At 56.0% G+C, this 16,292-nt stretch overlaps 1 protein-coding gene across 4 annotated transcripts in view; it reads right to left on the bottom strand.

Annotated features, from left to right (window-relative positions):
- The window catches only part of LRP5 (LDL receptor related protein 5), a 118,727-nt gene that overhangs the window by 17,525 nt on the left and 84,910 nt on the right, over positions 1-16,292 (bottom strand). For all 4 annotated transcript variants that reach the window (XM_043451206.1, XM_043451202.1, XM_043451203.1 and 1 more), the window contains exons 12-16: positions 11,540-11,863; positions 9,278-9,477; positions 4,737-4,945; positions 3,084-3,274; positions 2,239-2,448 (exon numbers count right to left, since the gene is read on the bottom strand). In XM_043451206.1, coding sequence (XP_043307141.1) covers positions 2,239-2,448; positions 3,084-3,274; positions 4,737-4,945; positions 9,278-9,477; positions 11,540-11,863 — 1,134 coding nt within the window. The remainder of the gene's footprint in view (positions 1-2,238; positions 2,449-3,083; positions 3,275-4,736; positions 4,946-9,277; positions 9,478-11,539; positions 11,864-16,292) is intronic.

Raw genomic sequence — 16,292 nt, 5'->3', positions numbered from 1 at the left:
ACAGGAACACCTGTAGCCATGAACCATCCTCGCCTCCCCCTGGTCCCCATCCCCTCAGCCCCCTCACTCCCAGCCTCCCGAGAGAGCACAGCCTTGCAGACACCTTGATTTTGAACTCCTGGCCTCCAGAACTTTGAGGGAATACATTTCTGTTGCTCTAAGTCACCCAGTTTGTGGTCACTTGTTACAGCAGCTGCAGTAAACTAACACACATGGAAATTAACATAGTAAAGGTGGTGAACCCCCAGAACCTTGAATATTTCAATTCCATTAACCTCCTGTGCCCAGTCTCTGGACAATGGTTAGGAGCCTGGGAGGGTGGCTGACCTCCCCCAGGTGAGAGGAAATGGCAAAGAGCACTCTGCTCCTCACCCCTACCCCCGAAGACAAACCATGGTTTTTTCCTCCTCAATCTCAAGGATTAGGTGTTTTTAAAATGGCAGAGTCATAGTTGAGAGCAGGGTCAGCCAACTTTTTCCATAAAAAATGAGAAAGTAAATAATTTTGGCTTCACAGGCCAGGCCACCGGTTGTGACTCCGGGTCAGCCAGCTGCAGGGCAAAGGCAGCCAGGACGACAGGGACCCACAGGCCGCAGAGTGCATCCCTGGTTTAGAGGTTAGCTGTGGGATCGCGTGCGGACGCAGAATGGGTGGCCCATGTCCCAGATCAACACGGCAGAGCCCACCGAAGGACTTCCCACGCTCGCCCAAAACAAGGAGCCTCTGCATGGCACTCCAGACCCCGCACACTGTTCCTGTGGCTGCATCATCGCAGCCTCTGCCTCTGCCATCACCTGGCCTTCTCCCCTGTCTCCACCTCTTGCGTGCTTGCATGCTAAGTCACTTCAGTTGTGTCACAGACACGTCCCCGGTTTCCAACCTCAAACCTGCTCACTGAACATTTCCTGGCCCTCCTGGCCCCAGTTCCAAGGAGCTTTCTGCCGACACCAGCAGGCAGCGGGTCTTGACCTTTGTGGGCTGGGCATTCACCGCTCTGACCATCCGCCAGTGACACCCAGGAATCCGTGACTTGGCTGAGCATGGTCTAAGGGGCCAGATGAACACAAGCTTGCTAACCCATAGGTATGGGGAGCCTCGGTTATCTAGAAGCTAGTTTCCTGGTGACTTCACTTATCTGGGACCCAGCTGATGACCACAAGGGCAGAAATTACCACTGAGCAGGCAACAAAGAAGCGACCGGTTCAGAGGTCATGTCCCTGATTCTGAGCAGGAAGCCTAACAGAAAAAGTCCCAGTGGCTAAAGCTTGGGCTCTGGCTGCAAATCCAAGCCCCCTTGTGTTTATTGGCCAGGTAACAGGGGAAGTAATACCCTCACTGAGTTCTACTTTTTTTAGCTGCAAAATATAATTTCATTTGAAATTATAAATTATTGTGAAATAACATATATAATGTAATAACATGCTGAAAACAGGGCTGGGGTGCAAAACAGTCAAAATGCAGTGTGGCCAAGGCATGAGGCTGGGCTGGGGTGAGGCTGGGCAGTCCCAGGGCCTTGAGGGCAGCCAGACTGTGGGCATCACAAGACAAGGACAATGATGGCCCTCCTCACTCAGCTGACAGCCCAGGTGTACGTACTGAATAAAGAGAGAAAAGCAAGAAAACAGAGACAGGTAGACACTTAGACACACACATCTCCATATCCACGTATAGCCAAGGACCGGGTATCGGAACCAGAGGTCCCGATTACGGACATCCCTCTCTCAGGCCCCTGGACACAGCCAGGCTGTGGTAGACAGAATCCTAAAGTGCCCCCCAAACTCCCCACCCTGCTCCCCAGCTGGGGAGGATGTGATAAGCTATCATGCCCATGGCTTTATCACCTTTCTTGGCAGAGGGACGCACAGGTGTAAGTAAGGTTACTAATCAGTTGATTTGGAGTCAGTCTAGAGGGTGATTCATCTAAAGCTGGGCCAAACAAATCTCATCGCAGGCACTTGGAAAGCAGAGTGGGTTTGAGAGCTAGAAACGGAAGTCACAGTGGTCCGATCTGTTGCTGATGGAGAAGGGGATGGGGTGAGGGCCTGAGGGTGGCCTCTGGACACCAAGACTGGGCCCAGCCAACAGCCAGAAAGAAAACGGCCTCAGCCCTCCTCTGGCCTTGGTCCGCCCTCCTCCCTTTCTCCAAGGGGGCCAGTCCAGGGGCTGCTGCGGTCTGTACAGAGGCGCTCCCTCCCCTCGGGGGCCCCCGCACACCCCCACTGCCCACTCCCCACGTACAGAACTCCTCCAGGCTGATGTCCTCCACAGCATGAATGCCGGTCAGGTGGGCGACGCGGCCCTGGACTCGTGTCCGTGCGTCCCCCGTGGTCTTGTCCACACGCTCGATCATCTGCTGCTGCCGGTCAATCCAGTAGAGGTGTTTGCCCAGCACAGTCAGGCCCACAGGCTGCACGATGTTGGCGTCCTCCAGGGTCAGGCGGTTGGCCCCTGCGAGAGGTATAAGCACCCCCTGAGTGGCGGCTCACCCCAAGCGCTCAGCCCATGCTCGCTCTGGGAGAATGGAGGGCTGCTGGGAGTCTGGGGACACTGGGCTCAGGCTGGGCACGCTCCCTGGAAGCAGGCAGACCTGAGACCTCTTCTCAGATAGCCCTGCTCCCACCTGGGTTGGCCTTGTGACCAAGGCCGTGGACCCAAGTTGCTGATCCCCTGAAAGCATGGTGCCTCCCCTTCCCCCAGCCCACCCCAACTTCTGGCAGAAAAGCCCCTCCAAGCTCTCATTCTTGCTCCTCTCCAGCCCAGGGGCCCCCAGACTAAGGCAGCCGTGGCCAAGCAGCTGTAAGTGCGGGTGCTGGAGGCAAAGGGCACAGGATTCCTGCTCCATCCCACACCGGGGGCCCCGGGCAGCTGGCTCACCCTCTTTGAGCCTCCCTGGACTCTACCAATCAGGAATCATTTGGGCCCCACATCCTGGAATGTGGCTGGGAGACTCTATGTGCCTCCTCGCAGCAGGCCCCCCGACAGACTGTGGCGTGTGACCGATGACCAGGAAGGCGGGCATCCCGGCGGGTCCGACAGGGTGGCTGTCGAGGGACCAATCCCCAGGGAGGCCCTGGGGCGCATACCTGACAAGTCACAGCTCTCAATGCGCTTCAGGTCGGCGTCCACCCAGAAGAGCTTGCCCAGCGTGTTGTCCACCACGAGGGCCACGGGGCGGATGAGGCCCGTGGTGAAGAGGACCTCGCGCTCCGTGCCGTCCAGGGCGGCGCGTTCGATCTTGGCGGCGCGGTCCTGCATGTTGGTGAAGTATAGGTACCTGCGGAGGGCGGCAGTGAGGACCTGCTGTGTCCTGCCCCGTCCTCGGCAAAGCCCCAGAGAGACCGGCCCCGAGCCTGCGGACATCCAGCAGGTGAGCGGTCACATGACCCCGGCCTCGAGGGGGTGGCCCCCGGAGGTGAAAGGTCACATGCTGGAGGGGCTGGAGAATGTCCCCCAAGACCTCACACTACCTGGAACCTCGGAATGTGACCTTACTGGGAAACAAGGTGTTTGCAGATGTAATTAAGGATCAAGATGAGGCCACCCTTGGGACTTCCTGGAGGTCCCAGTTGGTTAAGGTTCCGAGCTTCCACTGCAGGAGGGGCACAGGTTCAATCCCTGGTCAGGGAACTAAGATACCGCACGCTGTGCAAGGGCCCTCAACCAGTGAGAGTGGCCTTAAGAAAGAGAAGAGGCCACGGGACACGGGTCCACGTGATGACAGGGGCAGAGCAGAGGGACACGGTCACAAGCCTAGGAGCACCCAGGGACCCCGAAGCTGAGAGGCAGGAAGGAGCCTCCCCTGCAGACTCTGGCGGGAGCACGGCCTCGCTGCCCTTGACTCTGGCCCTGGAACCACAGAACAGGCCTCCGTGTTTGAAGCCCCCAGTCTGTGGTCACTTGTGGCGGCCCCTCCACTGGTCCCTGAAGAACCACCAGCACTAACGGAGCCCACGGGTGCTCATGGGAAATTGAGTCCCTGGAGGTCATGTCACCTGCCTGAGGTCACACAGGCCGTAAGTGATGGAATCGGGATTTGAACTCGGGTCTGCATGACAGCCCCTGGGCAGGAGCCCCAGCACACATGGCCTGGACAGGTGTGCCTCTGGCTCTGAATGGCCAGCCCTGCGGGCATCTGGGGTGACCACCATGCTCCTGCCTCCCACCTCCAAACGTCCCTAACCTCATGTCATGGGGCTTTGGGCGCCCCCTGCCCTGGTCCTTTCCTCCAGGACCCTCCACATTTGTCCACATGTCTCAGCCTACCAGAGAACCTGAGGGCTGACGGTCGGAGGGTCAGGGAGCTTCATGGAAGGAAGAAGTTCCCAGTCAGATAGTGACCTCCCCGTGGTGGGACCTATGCAAGTGAATAACTTGCCACCACCTGGGATGCTATGGAAAGGATGGCTGTACAGGGTTCAAATTTGATGGGATGGTCCGACACCTATGAACCGAGCTCACATCCTGCCTGGGTCTCTCAGCAAAGCCCCCACCCCTGCACAGGCTTTCAGTCCAGGCCGTCCCTGGCTGCCTCCGCCTCCTCCCCACGACTGGGAATGAGCTGGTGTTGCCTCGCCCCGCCAACCCCTGGCTGTGGTGGCAGGGACCCTGGGGAGCTCCTGATGGATGGGTGTGTTGGGGGTGGAAGATCCCTCCCAGCCCGAGAGGTCAGCATGCACGGGAAAGGCGCCCGGCGCACCCCCGCAGGGACAGCACCCCAGCCCGTGGCGGCCCCGCACCCGCGCTCGGCGTTGACGACGATGGCCCTCGGCTTGTCGCGGTCCCCCCGCAGCACCACGCCCATGGCGTCCCCGTTGAGCCGGTGGACGTTGATGGTGTTGGTGGCCTCACACGTCCAGAACAGCGTCCGGCTGTAGACGTCGATGCTGAGGTCGTGCGGCTGCCTGTCTGGGTTCTGGCTTTGGCCCGGAGAGGTCAGAACGAAGGGCTGTAAGACGATAAAGAAACGGGCATCCGCTGGAGACGCAGCGAGGAGGGCAGAGGCCTCTGACCCGGTCCACAGCGAGCGTCAAAATCTCAACCCTGTTTGGAACCTTTCCTTTCCAGCCAGCTCTTGCCCACACGTCCACCTGAGCGTGAAGGGGCTCCCTCGACAGCCTCCGGGGGAGTTCTCACCATGAGCTCTGGGCCAGGCCCGGCCACTGGTGATGGCACGGGACCCAGATGGCAGCCGCCCCACCCTGGCTGGCCGGCCTGGGCCTGCTCGCAGAGAGGGAGATTGCCAGGCGGCCAAGTGGTCAGCCAGGATCGCAGGCCCCCGGCTCAAGGCATCTCCTCCCTTCTTGTTTCCTTACACCCAGGCGTTTGGATTAAGACTTTCAAGTCTTACTGTCTTTTAAAGTACTCAGGGACTGATGCTAAGGTTGAAGCTCTAATACTTTGGCCACCTGATGTGAAGTGTTGACTCACTGGAAAAGACCCTGATGCTGGGAAAGACTGAGGCGGGAGGAGAAAGGGGGGGCAGAGGATGAGATGGTTGGATGGCATCACTGATTCAATGGACATGAGTTTGAGTAAACTCCAGGAGATGGTAAAGGACAGGGAAGCCTGGCGTGCTGCAGTCCATGGGGTCACAAAGAGTCAGACACGACTGAGCGACTGAACCACAAAAATTTAGGGTGCCGGGACAATAGGTGTCCAGCTTGGAGGTCCGCCTCTCAGTCTCTTCCCTGAGGGTCAGAGGCTGGGGGGGGCGGTTCCAAGGGCAGGTGAGGGTACAGAGCCGCCCTGCAGTGCATCCTGGGAGCACAGGGGCACGCGGACCCCTCTCAGAGGCTGTTATCCCTCTGGGTCTCCACCCCGAGCCTCTCCCGGGAGCTCTGCCTGACGTTGTGCCATCTGCTGCATCTCAGGGATGAGCCTATCTCTCAGAGTCACTGACAGGGAATCCCTCGTTTCATGAACTGATGCTGGAGGAGGAGCACCCCTCATCTCCCTCCCAGGCCAGAGCCCGACTCCTTGGTGGATGTGGTCCCCCGGGTGCTCGGGTGACTTGACCTGGTGCAAAGGGGCTTCCCAAACTCCTGGGCTGCTGCCACCAATGGTCTGGATGAAAAGCCCCTTCTCCTGAGAAGGGAATCATCTTCTAATGATGCTCTGATCACAGCTCATTGCAGACCCTCTTTATCTGCCTCTTTTCAGGAGTTAATAAAACCACAAGTCACCTGGTGGGCAAGAGGTGGCTTGCAGGCAAAAGGAAGCCCCCTTCCCCAGGCCCAGCCTCTAGGACCCAGCTGGAGAGGAACCCCACACCGTCCCACCCCCCCACACCCAGCAGCCTCTGGTCCAGCCCTGCTGAGCAACTAGAAGTATGCCACTCGCATCTCTGCAGGTAACAACATCCATGCCCCGGGAGCTGTGGGCCCTAGGAGGCAAGCATCAACTCCAACCAGCACCCTCCTTTCTCAGGAGCCACGGAGCTCTCTGGCCAAAGCCCGCAGACCAGTGCAGCCGACGGCCTGGGAGTAAAGCAAGATTCCAGCCGGCCCTGGCCAGAGTCGGGCTCCCCGGGGAGGGTGGTATGTGCGAGCCGGGCACACACTCATCGGAACAATCAGCAGAGAAAAGTGCCTGGTATAATGACACAGCGCCCACGTCCCTCCCCGGGCAGACAGGAAGGAGGAGATAACTTTACATGGCTGGCCAGTTTCATAAAGCCCGAACTCCAGGTTTCACATAAGGAGCAGTACAATGCCAGCGCAAACCGTCTTAACAGAAGCCAACTCAATGTCGCCATCAACAGCCTGCCCCCTCACAGGACAGAGTGGTCCTTAACTAAGTGGCCCAAAAGCGGATGCAACCCGTGTCCACTGGTGGGTGGACGGATACGAAAAGTGTGTTCTGTACATGCAGTGGGATGCTATTCAGTCTTAAAGAGGAAGGAAATTCTGATACCTGCCATGATGAACCTCAAGGTCACTGTGCTCAGTGAAATCAACCAGTCACAAAAGGACAGACATCGATCGTGTGGTTCTACCTACAGGCAGGACTTAAGAGCTGTCAGATTCTCAGAGACAGAGAACAGGATGGTGGGTGCCAGGGACCAGGGGAGAAGGAGGCAGGTGGAGAGTTAGTGTTTAACGGGGACAGACTGTCATCAGAAACAGACAGTGGTGATGGGCGTTCAACAGTATGAATGTACTTAATGCCACAGAGCTGTACCCTTAAAAATGGCTAAAATGGTACACTTTATGTACACATTACATACTTTATGTAATGTATGTTTACCACAATGAAAGAATAAAAAATTAACTAGAAAAATAAAAGCCGAGCAGATAATAATGAGCTTCCCAGGCGGCACTTGTGGTAAAAGAATCCGCCTGTCAGTGCAGGAGACGCAAGAGACGCAGGTTCGATCCTTGGGTCAGGAAGATCCCTTGGAGAAGGGAATGGCCACGCACTCCAGTATTCTGGCCTAGAGGATTCAAAGGACACAGGAGCCTGGGGGCCTACAGTCCCTGCGGCCGCAAAGAGTCAGGCACAACTGAGCACGCAATTAATAACGAAGAACACCATCCTTGGGGTGGGGGTGGTGCTCCAAATAATCAAAGCCACAGGAAAACAGAGTTCAGCAGGGAGGGAAATGAACGTTATCTAGATTAAGTGCTCTTAAAAGGGCCCTATTCTTCAAAGTCCTCCCCCCCTTTGGCAGACACCATAAAAGAACGCAAAAGAACGGCCTCTCTGTGGGACCTGAAGGCAATTTGCACCCAGCAACTTTCTCAGCAGGGAAGCCACAGTCCATCAATTAACACTTTACGTTCTCCAAAGGACTCAAAGTCACTGTCACCTGAGCCGGAAAGATATGAAAGAAATCCATTCCCACCATCTTCCCCAGGCTCTGCTCCCACCCGGGCACAGCTGGAGCTGCTACCATCCACCAAGGACACACTCGTCAAAGGACGGCTAACTGGCCATTGTTGCCAGACGAAGTATCTCGTGATGCCCGGCTGTACAGGCAGCCCTGGTACCCGGCTCGGGGCAGGGAACAGAAACACTTAACGTTACAGACAGGAAGATCTTCTGAAAATCCCTCCTGACACAAACAGCCTTGCTGTTATGACAGTGCCAGACTCCCCCACGATGACATAAGCTATTGCAGTGGCTACTTGACCGAGAAGGAGACAGCTGGGTTCCATAGCTTTTGTGAAAGGAGCCTTTCGAAACTGGCATGACCAGGCAGGCGTGTCCTACTGGGATCCTGGCCACAGTTCCCTGTCACATGGCTGGATACACCGGATGAGCCTGGAGGCTGCAGCGACAACGTCCCTCCTGGCCTGGGTCACAAACACCTAACACAGAAAAGCAGTCAGTTCTGCCAGACTCAGGTTTGGAAAATGTGCCTCTGCTCCCACGCTGTGATGTATCAGGGGCAAGTTCAGCAGAGCGTGGTTTTTGAGTTTGCACAACTCCATCCAGGAGAAACACTAGCAAGTGCAGAGCACGCAGCAGGCACCGCACCAAGCAGGGGTGCGTGAACACGTGCCTCCAGTGCCCCTCAGACCCCGTGCACTGGGAGAAAAAACCGTCCATCCTGGGGTTTCAATGTTACGTCCCATCTCAGGCAACCCTCCTTCCACAGTTCCACCAAAAACCCACAAACTGCAACCCTCCGACTCCTGGGTCCTCAGCCAACTTCAGGTCTCTGAAAGGTCAAGGGCCACATCTGCCATTGCATTTATGTACCAAACCATTTAAAGTGCAGGGCAGGGCCTCTGCATCACCAGGTTCCTCTCTTTGGCTTAATTTGTCACTGATGGAGTTTTGAGAGCTGAATTCCTAGTCCCCCCCACCCCGCCCCCCCCATCAGACCTGGGGTCTGCTCTGCACCATTTTATACAGTGTGGTGATTTTCAGAAACACACATACTGTATCATAGCAGAACCGACAGTATACAAATCCTCTGAAATAAAAAACAAATCTAACCAATATCAACTGTCCTTGTACAAAACCACTGTGGAAAGGGGTAAAAAAAAGATCCCACAGAGTTTGACATCCACCAGCACTCTGTAAACAACTGCAAAATTCAGTTTCCACATAGAGTCATCATCTCAGGGTTTCGCACAACTCAGCCTGACACCCCACAAGGACATAACTGGGGCCCAGATCATCACCTACCGCCCACCATGCTCCCCTGGCACCCCCTCTGCCTAGAAAAGGGGGTGGTGGTGGCCTAGAGGCCGCCAGGGCCAGTCCCTCTTGGAAGCACACCCCCCCGGCTGCCCCTCCACACTCCAGCGCTCCCAGCAGGCACGCTTGCCTGGGTCCCGTCGTCCTTGGCTCGTTTGATGTTCTGGCGCCCGTCCACCCAGTAGATGAACTTGTCCAGCGGGTCGTAGCCGATGGCCTTGACATTGCGCAGGCCGTGCAGCGGCAGGATGAGGTCTGGGCTGCGCTGGTCGTCAGGGATCATCCTGCTGATGGCGCACTTCTGGCTGAACAGCAGGAAGGCGGTGGGCGCTGGAGGGGGGCAGACAGAGGAGGGGCCGCCGGTCAGTGTCGGCGCCGAAGAGGGAGGGGGTGGGGAGGGCAGCATCGCACCCTATGGTGAAAAGTAGGTCCGTGTGTGTACCTGCAAGACGGACGTGGAAAAGGCTGGGAGGACACAGTCGATTCTTGGCCGGCAGGGTGGGGACTATGAGGAATTTGACTGTGTTACACGTGTCTCTGTCGTTTCAGTGTTTTATTATAAGTGCATGTGTTATTTTAAAACTAGATACCCATTTCTTTTTGAAAAAGGTTTACTTGGCTGCGCTGGGTTTTCGTTACAGCACACAGGACCTTCGTTGAGGCATGCGGGACCTTCGGTTGCAGCATGCACTCTCTGAGTGGATGCACGTGGGACTACTGCCCCGACCAGGGGTCAAACCCAGGCCCTCAGCATCAGGAAAGCAAAGTCTTAGCCACTGGACCACCAGGGAAGCCCCTCATTTAAAAAAAAAAAAAACACCTTTTTTTGATGTGGACCATTTTAAAAGTCTTTATTACATTTGTTACAATACTGCTTCTGCTTTACGTTTGGTTTTCTTGGCCAAGAGGCACGTGGGATCCTATCCCCCCAACCAACTCACACCCCCTGCGCTGGAAGGCAAAGTCTCAGCCACTGGACCACCAGGGAAGGCCCCCATTTCTTTTTAGATTATCAAGACTTAAGTCGGAAGGAGGGAAAGGCAGTGAACCTCAGACTCTGACCGACAAGTTTGTGATATGCTCTGGTGACTGTGGGATTCTCCAGGGGCTTCTTTCTATGAGCTCCAGGGAATAGCCGAAAACCATGTAAACAGTGAGACCAGGAGAGGGTGCTCCTCGGGGCTGCCGGGACCCAGAATGTGCAGAGGCCACTGTCAGAGCTACGGCTGCTCCACGTGAATCCAACTGTGGCCCTGGGTCTGCAGCCGTGGAAGCTGGCACCCAGGTCACATCCCCTCTGGGGGGTGGATGACCTGCGCCTCCACTTGACTTCTTGAGGTTATGCCCCGCCCCCCGGAAAATGGACAACAGGACCAAAGGGAGCCCAGGAGTGGGGAGTCCCATCACATACCAGCCGAGGACTGCCCCCAAGCCCCTCCGCCCTTCGAGGCTGTGGGTCCCTCATCCACAGTTTTGGACCGCGGACGCCCAGTCCTCCCAACGCCCAGGGCCGCGAGGGGCTCACACAAGGCCCCGGGTGACAAAGAGCTTTGTAAACTGTCTACAGCTGCTCAGAGCCCGAGTTCTAAGCAACGCTCTGGTGAGGTCACAGGAGAAAAGCCTGCCAACAGGACACGTCTGTTCTCCCTGTGGGCCGAGGGGAAGTCACGCTCCAGCTCTCCGAACTTCGCTTTTCTGAGTACCGGAATGAAAGAGAAAAGGCCGACCTCGTTTAGAGGGTCAGTGTGAGGATCACACAAGTGGGCGTGAGGCTGGCAGTAAGGGGTCGGCGCGGGGACTCTGGAGCCAGCCTGCCTGGATTCAGACCTGGTTCCAAGTCTCACTGCTGTGTGGCCTTGGGTGGGTAACTACGTGTGTCTGTGCTCAGGGTCCTTGTCTGTGAAATGGGGACAGTGATGTTGCGTATCCCATAGACTGGAGGATTGCTGCTGCTGCTAAGTCACTTCAGTCGTGTCTGACTCTGTGCGACCCCATGGACAGCAGCACACCAGGCTCCTCTGTCCACGGGATTCTCTAGGCAAGAATATTGGAGTGGGTTGCCATTTCCTTCTCCAAGACTACAGAATTAAGTGCCATAAAAAGCATTTGGAACAGTGTCCAAATCTATAAGTGACAGAGACTGTTTTTCACAGCCAAAGAGCCTCCCACGGGACGTGTCAGCTGTGGGCTTGGCCCATCTAATCATGTCTTGATGAAGCAACAGGTCTTCTGCCCAGCTCGAGCCTCCAGGTAACAGTATGCATATGTGCAGTGCACAACCTGCCCAACTGCCCATGTGCACCCCAGATAAGACGCTTCTTTCTGCCTTATCTGTCAGAGGCAGGCTGATCTCATGTGGGAGTGAGGGGCGGGGGGAGAGCGAGGCACTTACGGCTGCAGTTGCGGCTGCTGGGGTCCAGGGTATAATGCGAGGCGCAGCTGCAGCGGTGGCCGCTGGGGATGGCCAGGCACAGCTGGCCACACTGCCCGTTGTTGTGCATGCAGTCGTTGAGGCCGTCCTGGCGGGAGGAGTGGAACACCAGGATATCCATCACGAAGTCCAGGTGGCCCTGGATGAGGGTGCGGTTCCGGCCGCTGGTCTTGTCGGCCCGCTCGATGCTGTGCAGGTTCCAGTCTGTCCAGTAGATGTAATCACTGTACTGGGTCAGGCCGAAGGGGTGCGGGAGATCATCCGCGATCACGACCCGCTCCTGACCTGCGCGGAGACACGGGGGCGCGGTGTCAGCCAGGGCACCGCATGGGCGCCAACCCACAGCCTGGCCACCTACGACGGGCTTGTAAAGATTGTGGGCACTTTGGGAAACCGGCAGGGCCCACTGAGCCCAGATGCGCGCCTACCCTGACATCAGGCAACTCCCCGCCTGCAGCACAAGAGATGTGCACAGAGCGTCCCCAGAGGACACAGGTGAGACCGCACACAGTGGCAAGTGTGTGTAACAGCCACGGCAGGAAACAACCAAAAGTCCGTCAACAGTAGGAAGGGTTTAAAAAAAGGCACGATCTTTGTGCCATGGACATGACGCAGCAGTAAGACAGAATAACAAAGTGGGTGAATCTCAGTCCTTAGACTGAAAGGAGTCAGATGCTAAAGAGCACGCACCGTACGGTCAGTGATAGAAAGCTCTAGAAAGGCACAACTGGAGCATGTAGACAGACGTCAGTGCAGCAGTGAGCCCTGAGAAGGCCAGTGAGATTGACTAAGAGCCTTTCGGGGGCTGGAAGCTTCCTGGTTTTGATCTGCATGGAAGCTGCACAGGCTGTGTTGATGCCTCTATGGATGTACAAATATCAGTATGTAAAAGTTCTCCGACCTGACCACTGTTCTGTACTTTACTGTATTTGTATGTCAGAAAATAGCTCATTTTATTTTGGCCACATCATGAGGCTTGTAGAACCTCAGTTTCCCTGCATGTCAATAAAAAATTTTTAATTAAACCTTCTGCCTAGCAGTCTACCACAGGGATGGGAACCAGGCTCTGGAGTCAGCCTGGGTCCCCTTGCTCCTCCACTGATCACATGACCTCGGGCAATCTGTGTAAGCCCCCTGACCCTCAGTCTCCCCATCTGCAAAGCGAGTATTCTTCAGAGTGCCCTCAGGACTTCCCTGGCGGTCCCGTGGTTAAGACTCTGCACTCCCAGTGCAGGGAGCCTGGGTTCAATCCCTGGTCAGGGAACTAGATGTCACAAAGTGAAAGTGAAAGTCATTCAGTCGTGTCCGACTCTTTGTGACCCCATGGACTCTACAGTCCATGGAATTCTCCAGGCCAGTGGGTAACCTTTCCCTTCTCCAGGGGATCGCCCCAAGCCAGGGATTGAACCCAGGTCCCCCGCATTGTGGGCAGATTCTTTACCGTCTGAGACACCAGGGAAGCCCATGAATACTGGAGTGGGTAGCCTATCCCTTCTCCAGAGGATCTTCCCAACCAAGGAATCAAACCGGGGTCTCCCACATTGCAGGCGGATTCTTTACCAGCTGAGCTACCAGGGAGGCCGCAACTAAAGATCCGTCATGCTGCCAACAAAGAGCCGGTGCAGTCTAATAAACTGAAAAACAAAATGTCCTCATGGGTACCCATGATACTTAAAAGTAACAAATTATGATAAAAAATCAGTGAGGTCTGTGATTACCACTGTGATAAATATTCAGTGAGATCATGTAAAATGCAAGTAGAATGGTCAAAATGCTTTGTACTCAAAGCGAGTGCCTGGTAAAAGTTATGAGCAATGCAGGAGACCCGGATTCAGCCCCTGGGTTGGGAGGATCTCCTGGAGAAGAGCACTGCCGCCCTCTCCAGTATTCCTTGTATTTATCTGTCTGTTTCTGGCCGTGCCGGGCCTTCGCTGCGGCTCAGGCTTCTCCCTAGCTGTGGCGAGCAGGGGCGATGCTCTGGTTGCAGTGAGCAGGCTTCTCACTGCGGTGGCTTCTCTCCCTGCCGAGCACAGGCCCGAGGGCTCAGCAGTTGCGGCCCGCGGACTCTAGAGCACAAGTCTATAGTCCTGGCTCGTGGGCTTAGTCGTCCCGAGGCATGTGGGGTCTTCCCAGACCAGGGTTGGAACCAGCGTCTCCTGCATGCACAGGCAGATTCTTTACCACTGAGCCGCCTGGGAAGCCCCCCACTCCAGTATTCTCGCCTGGAGAATTCCATGGACAGAGGAACCGGGTGGGACTCATCGGAAAAGACCCTGATGCTGGGAAAGACTGAAGGCCAAAGGAGAAGCGGGTGGCAGAGACTGAGATAGTTAGACAGCAACACCTATGCAGTGGACATGGACATGAACAAACTCTGGGAGACAGAAGGAAAGGGAAGCCTGGACTGCTGCAATCCACGGGGTCGCAAAGATTCAGACACAACTTAGCAACTGAACAAGAAGAAGAAGTTATGAGCAGAATAACATTCTCCTCCCTCTTCTCCAGGGCTTCCCTCATAGGTCAGTTGGTAAAGAATCTGCCTGCAACGCAGGAGACCCCGGTTCGATTCCTGGGTTGGGAAGATCCTCTGGAGAAGGAATAGGCTACCCACTCCAGTATTCTTGGACTTCCCGGGTGGCTCAGCTGGCAAAAAATCCCCCTGCAATGTGGGAGACCTAGGTTCGATCCCTGGCTTGGGAAGATCCCCTGGAGAAGGGGAAAGGCTACCCACTCTGGCCTGGAGAATTCCATGGATTGTATAGTCCATAGAGTCACAAAGAGTCAGACAGGACTGAGCGACTTTCACTCACTCACTCCCTCTTCTCCAAAGAGGTCCACGTTCTAATCTCCAGGATTTGTGAACATCGTACCTTACATGGCCAGGGGGCTTTGCAGGTGTGACCAAATTAAAGATTCTGAACTGCAGAGATGATCCTGAATTATCCCAGGACACCCGGTGTAAACACAAGGGTAGAGAGAACAGGACAGTGAGAGGGGCTGGCTTTGAAGTTGGAGGAAGGGGCCATGAGACAAGGAGGCAGGCAGCCTCCAGAAGATGGAGAAGGCACTGGGCCCAGACAGCAGCCTCCGGAAGGGAGGCCCACACCTTGACTGTAGCCCACTGACGCCATGTGGGGGTACGGTTGCTGAGGCTAACGCCGCAGCAGAGGACTTGTCAAGTGAACCGGGTCTGATCCCCGAGCAGCCACGTGCGGAACACACACACGTGTGGGCAGCTGCCGGGGCTACAGCGCCAACAGGCAGGCTCAGGGCCGAGAGGACGGCGCGCGGTGGAAAAGGCGCAGAGCGGCTGAGCCCCGCAGGAGGGAGAGAGCACGTGCGGAGCCCGGGGACACGCGACCTCGACCCCGGTGAGGGTTCCTAAGTCTGCCCTTGTCAAAGTGTGTGCTCTGCGAACGCCTCACATATGCTCTGTGCGCATGCTGAGTCACTCAGTCGTATCCAACTCTCTGTGACCCCCATGGACTATAGCCCGCCAGGCTCCTCTGTCCATGGGATTTTTTCCAGGCAAGAACACTGGAGTGGGTTGCCATTTCCTCCTCCAGGGGATCTTCCCAACCCAGGGATCGAACCTGGGTCTCTTGCATTGCAGGAGGATTCTTTACTGCTGAGTCATTGCGGAAACCGATATACACATATGTTCTATTTCACAGTAAAAATGATGCCAATGATGGGAATCTCCCTGGTGGTTCAGTGGCTAAGACTCCACATTCCCAACGCAGGGGATCGGGGTTCGATCCCTGATCAGGGAACTAGATCCCACATGCCACAGCTAAGAGTTTGCGTGCTGCAACTAAAGATCGAAGGAAAATCCTTCGTGCCACCACTAAGACCCTGCAGAGCCAAATAAATATTTTTTTTAAAGTGAAGCCCATGAAAACAAATCAGTGACATGCGGACGTGCTCTTCCTATGTGGGAATAGGAGGAAGCAGAAGGAAATCATCTATGGCACGATTTGAAATAATGTTTTGAAAATGATTTTTAAAAAGGAAAAAAGTGAAAAGCCCCAGGCTCACGATCCATGCTCAGCTCTTACACACAGGCCCTCTTCCCACTGGGGCCTCCTCTGTTGTTAACCAAGTGCTCTGAACACGTCTGTGCCGTTCAGTGGGAAACCTGCCACGGCAGAGAACAGCCCGGCCGGATGCACCCGGCTGCCCCCGACCTGCAGGCCTGGGCGGGTTTCCAGGGCTGTCACTGCTGTTCCTCTGACTGTGTCATCACTCGGGGGTAATCAGGGAGCCTAATTGTTTCGGGCAACCACAGCTGTGCGGCAACCGGTCTCCCACCTGCCACCAGCCCCTCTCACTCCCTGCGGGGCTGGCGTGGTGGCCTCGAAGACGCAGCCAAGCCTCGCTGCGGGCCCCATGAACCAGGAGAGTCTGTGTGCAGGGCGGGTGCAGCCCCTTGTGAGCAGAAACCAGAACACAGAGCTTCTGGCCCTGGCTCTGTTCACACAGCACCTGGGACAAGCGGTTCAGCCCACCAAGGCCTCAGTCTCCTCATCTGTAAAGTGGGTACAACTGTGCCTACCCCAGGTGGCGGCAGCAGCATTAAGGAAGGAAGCCAAATTCCCTTATTTGCAAAGGGTAGCTCCATCACCTGGTACCACCCAAGAGAGCCACCCCCGCCCCCCCATGAGGAAGTCCAGTCATGTTCTAGGTTCAAATCTTGCCCTCACGGCTGGGTGAT

This window comes from Cervus canadensis, chromosome 29 (genome assembly GCF_019320065.1).
Source record: "Cervus canadensis isolate Bull #8, Minnesota chromosome 29, ASM1932006v1, whole genome shotgun sequence".
In the NCBI taxonomy this organism is placed as follows: Eukaryota; Metazoa; Chordata; class Mammalia; order Artiodactyla; family Cervidae; genus Cervus; species Cervus canadensis.
This window is presented reverse-complemented; position numbering and strand designations above follow the sequence as displayed.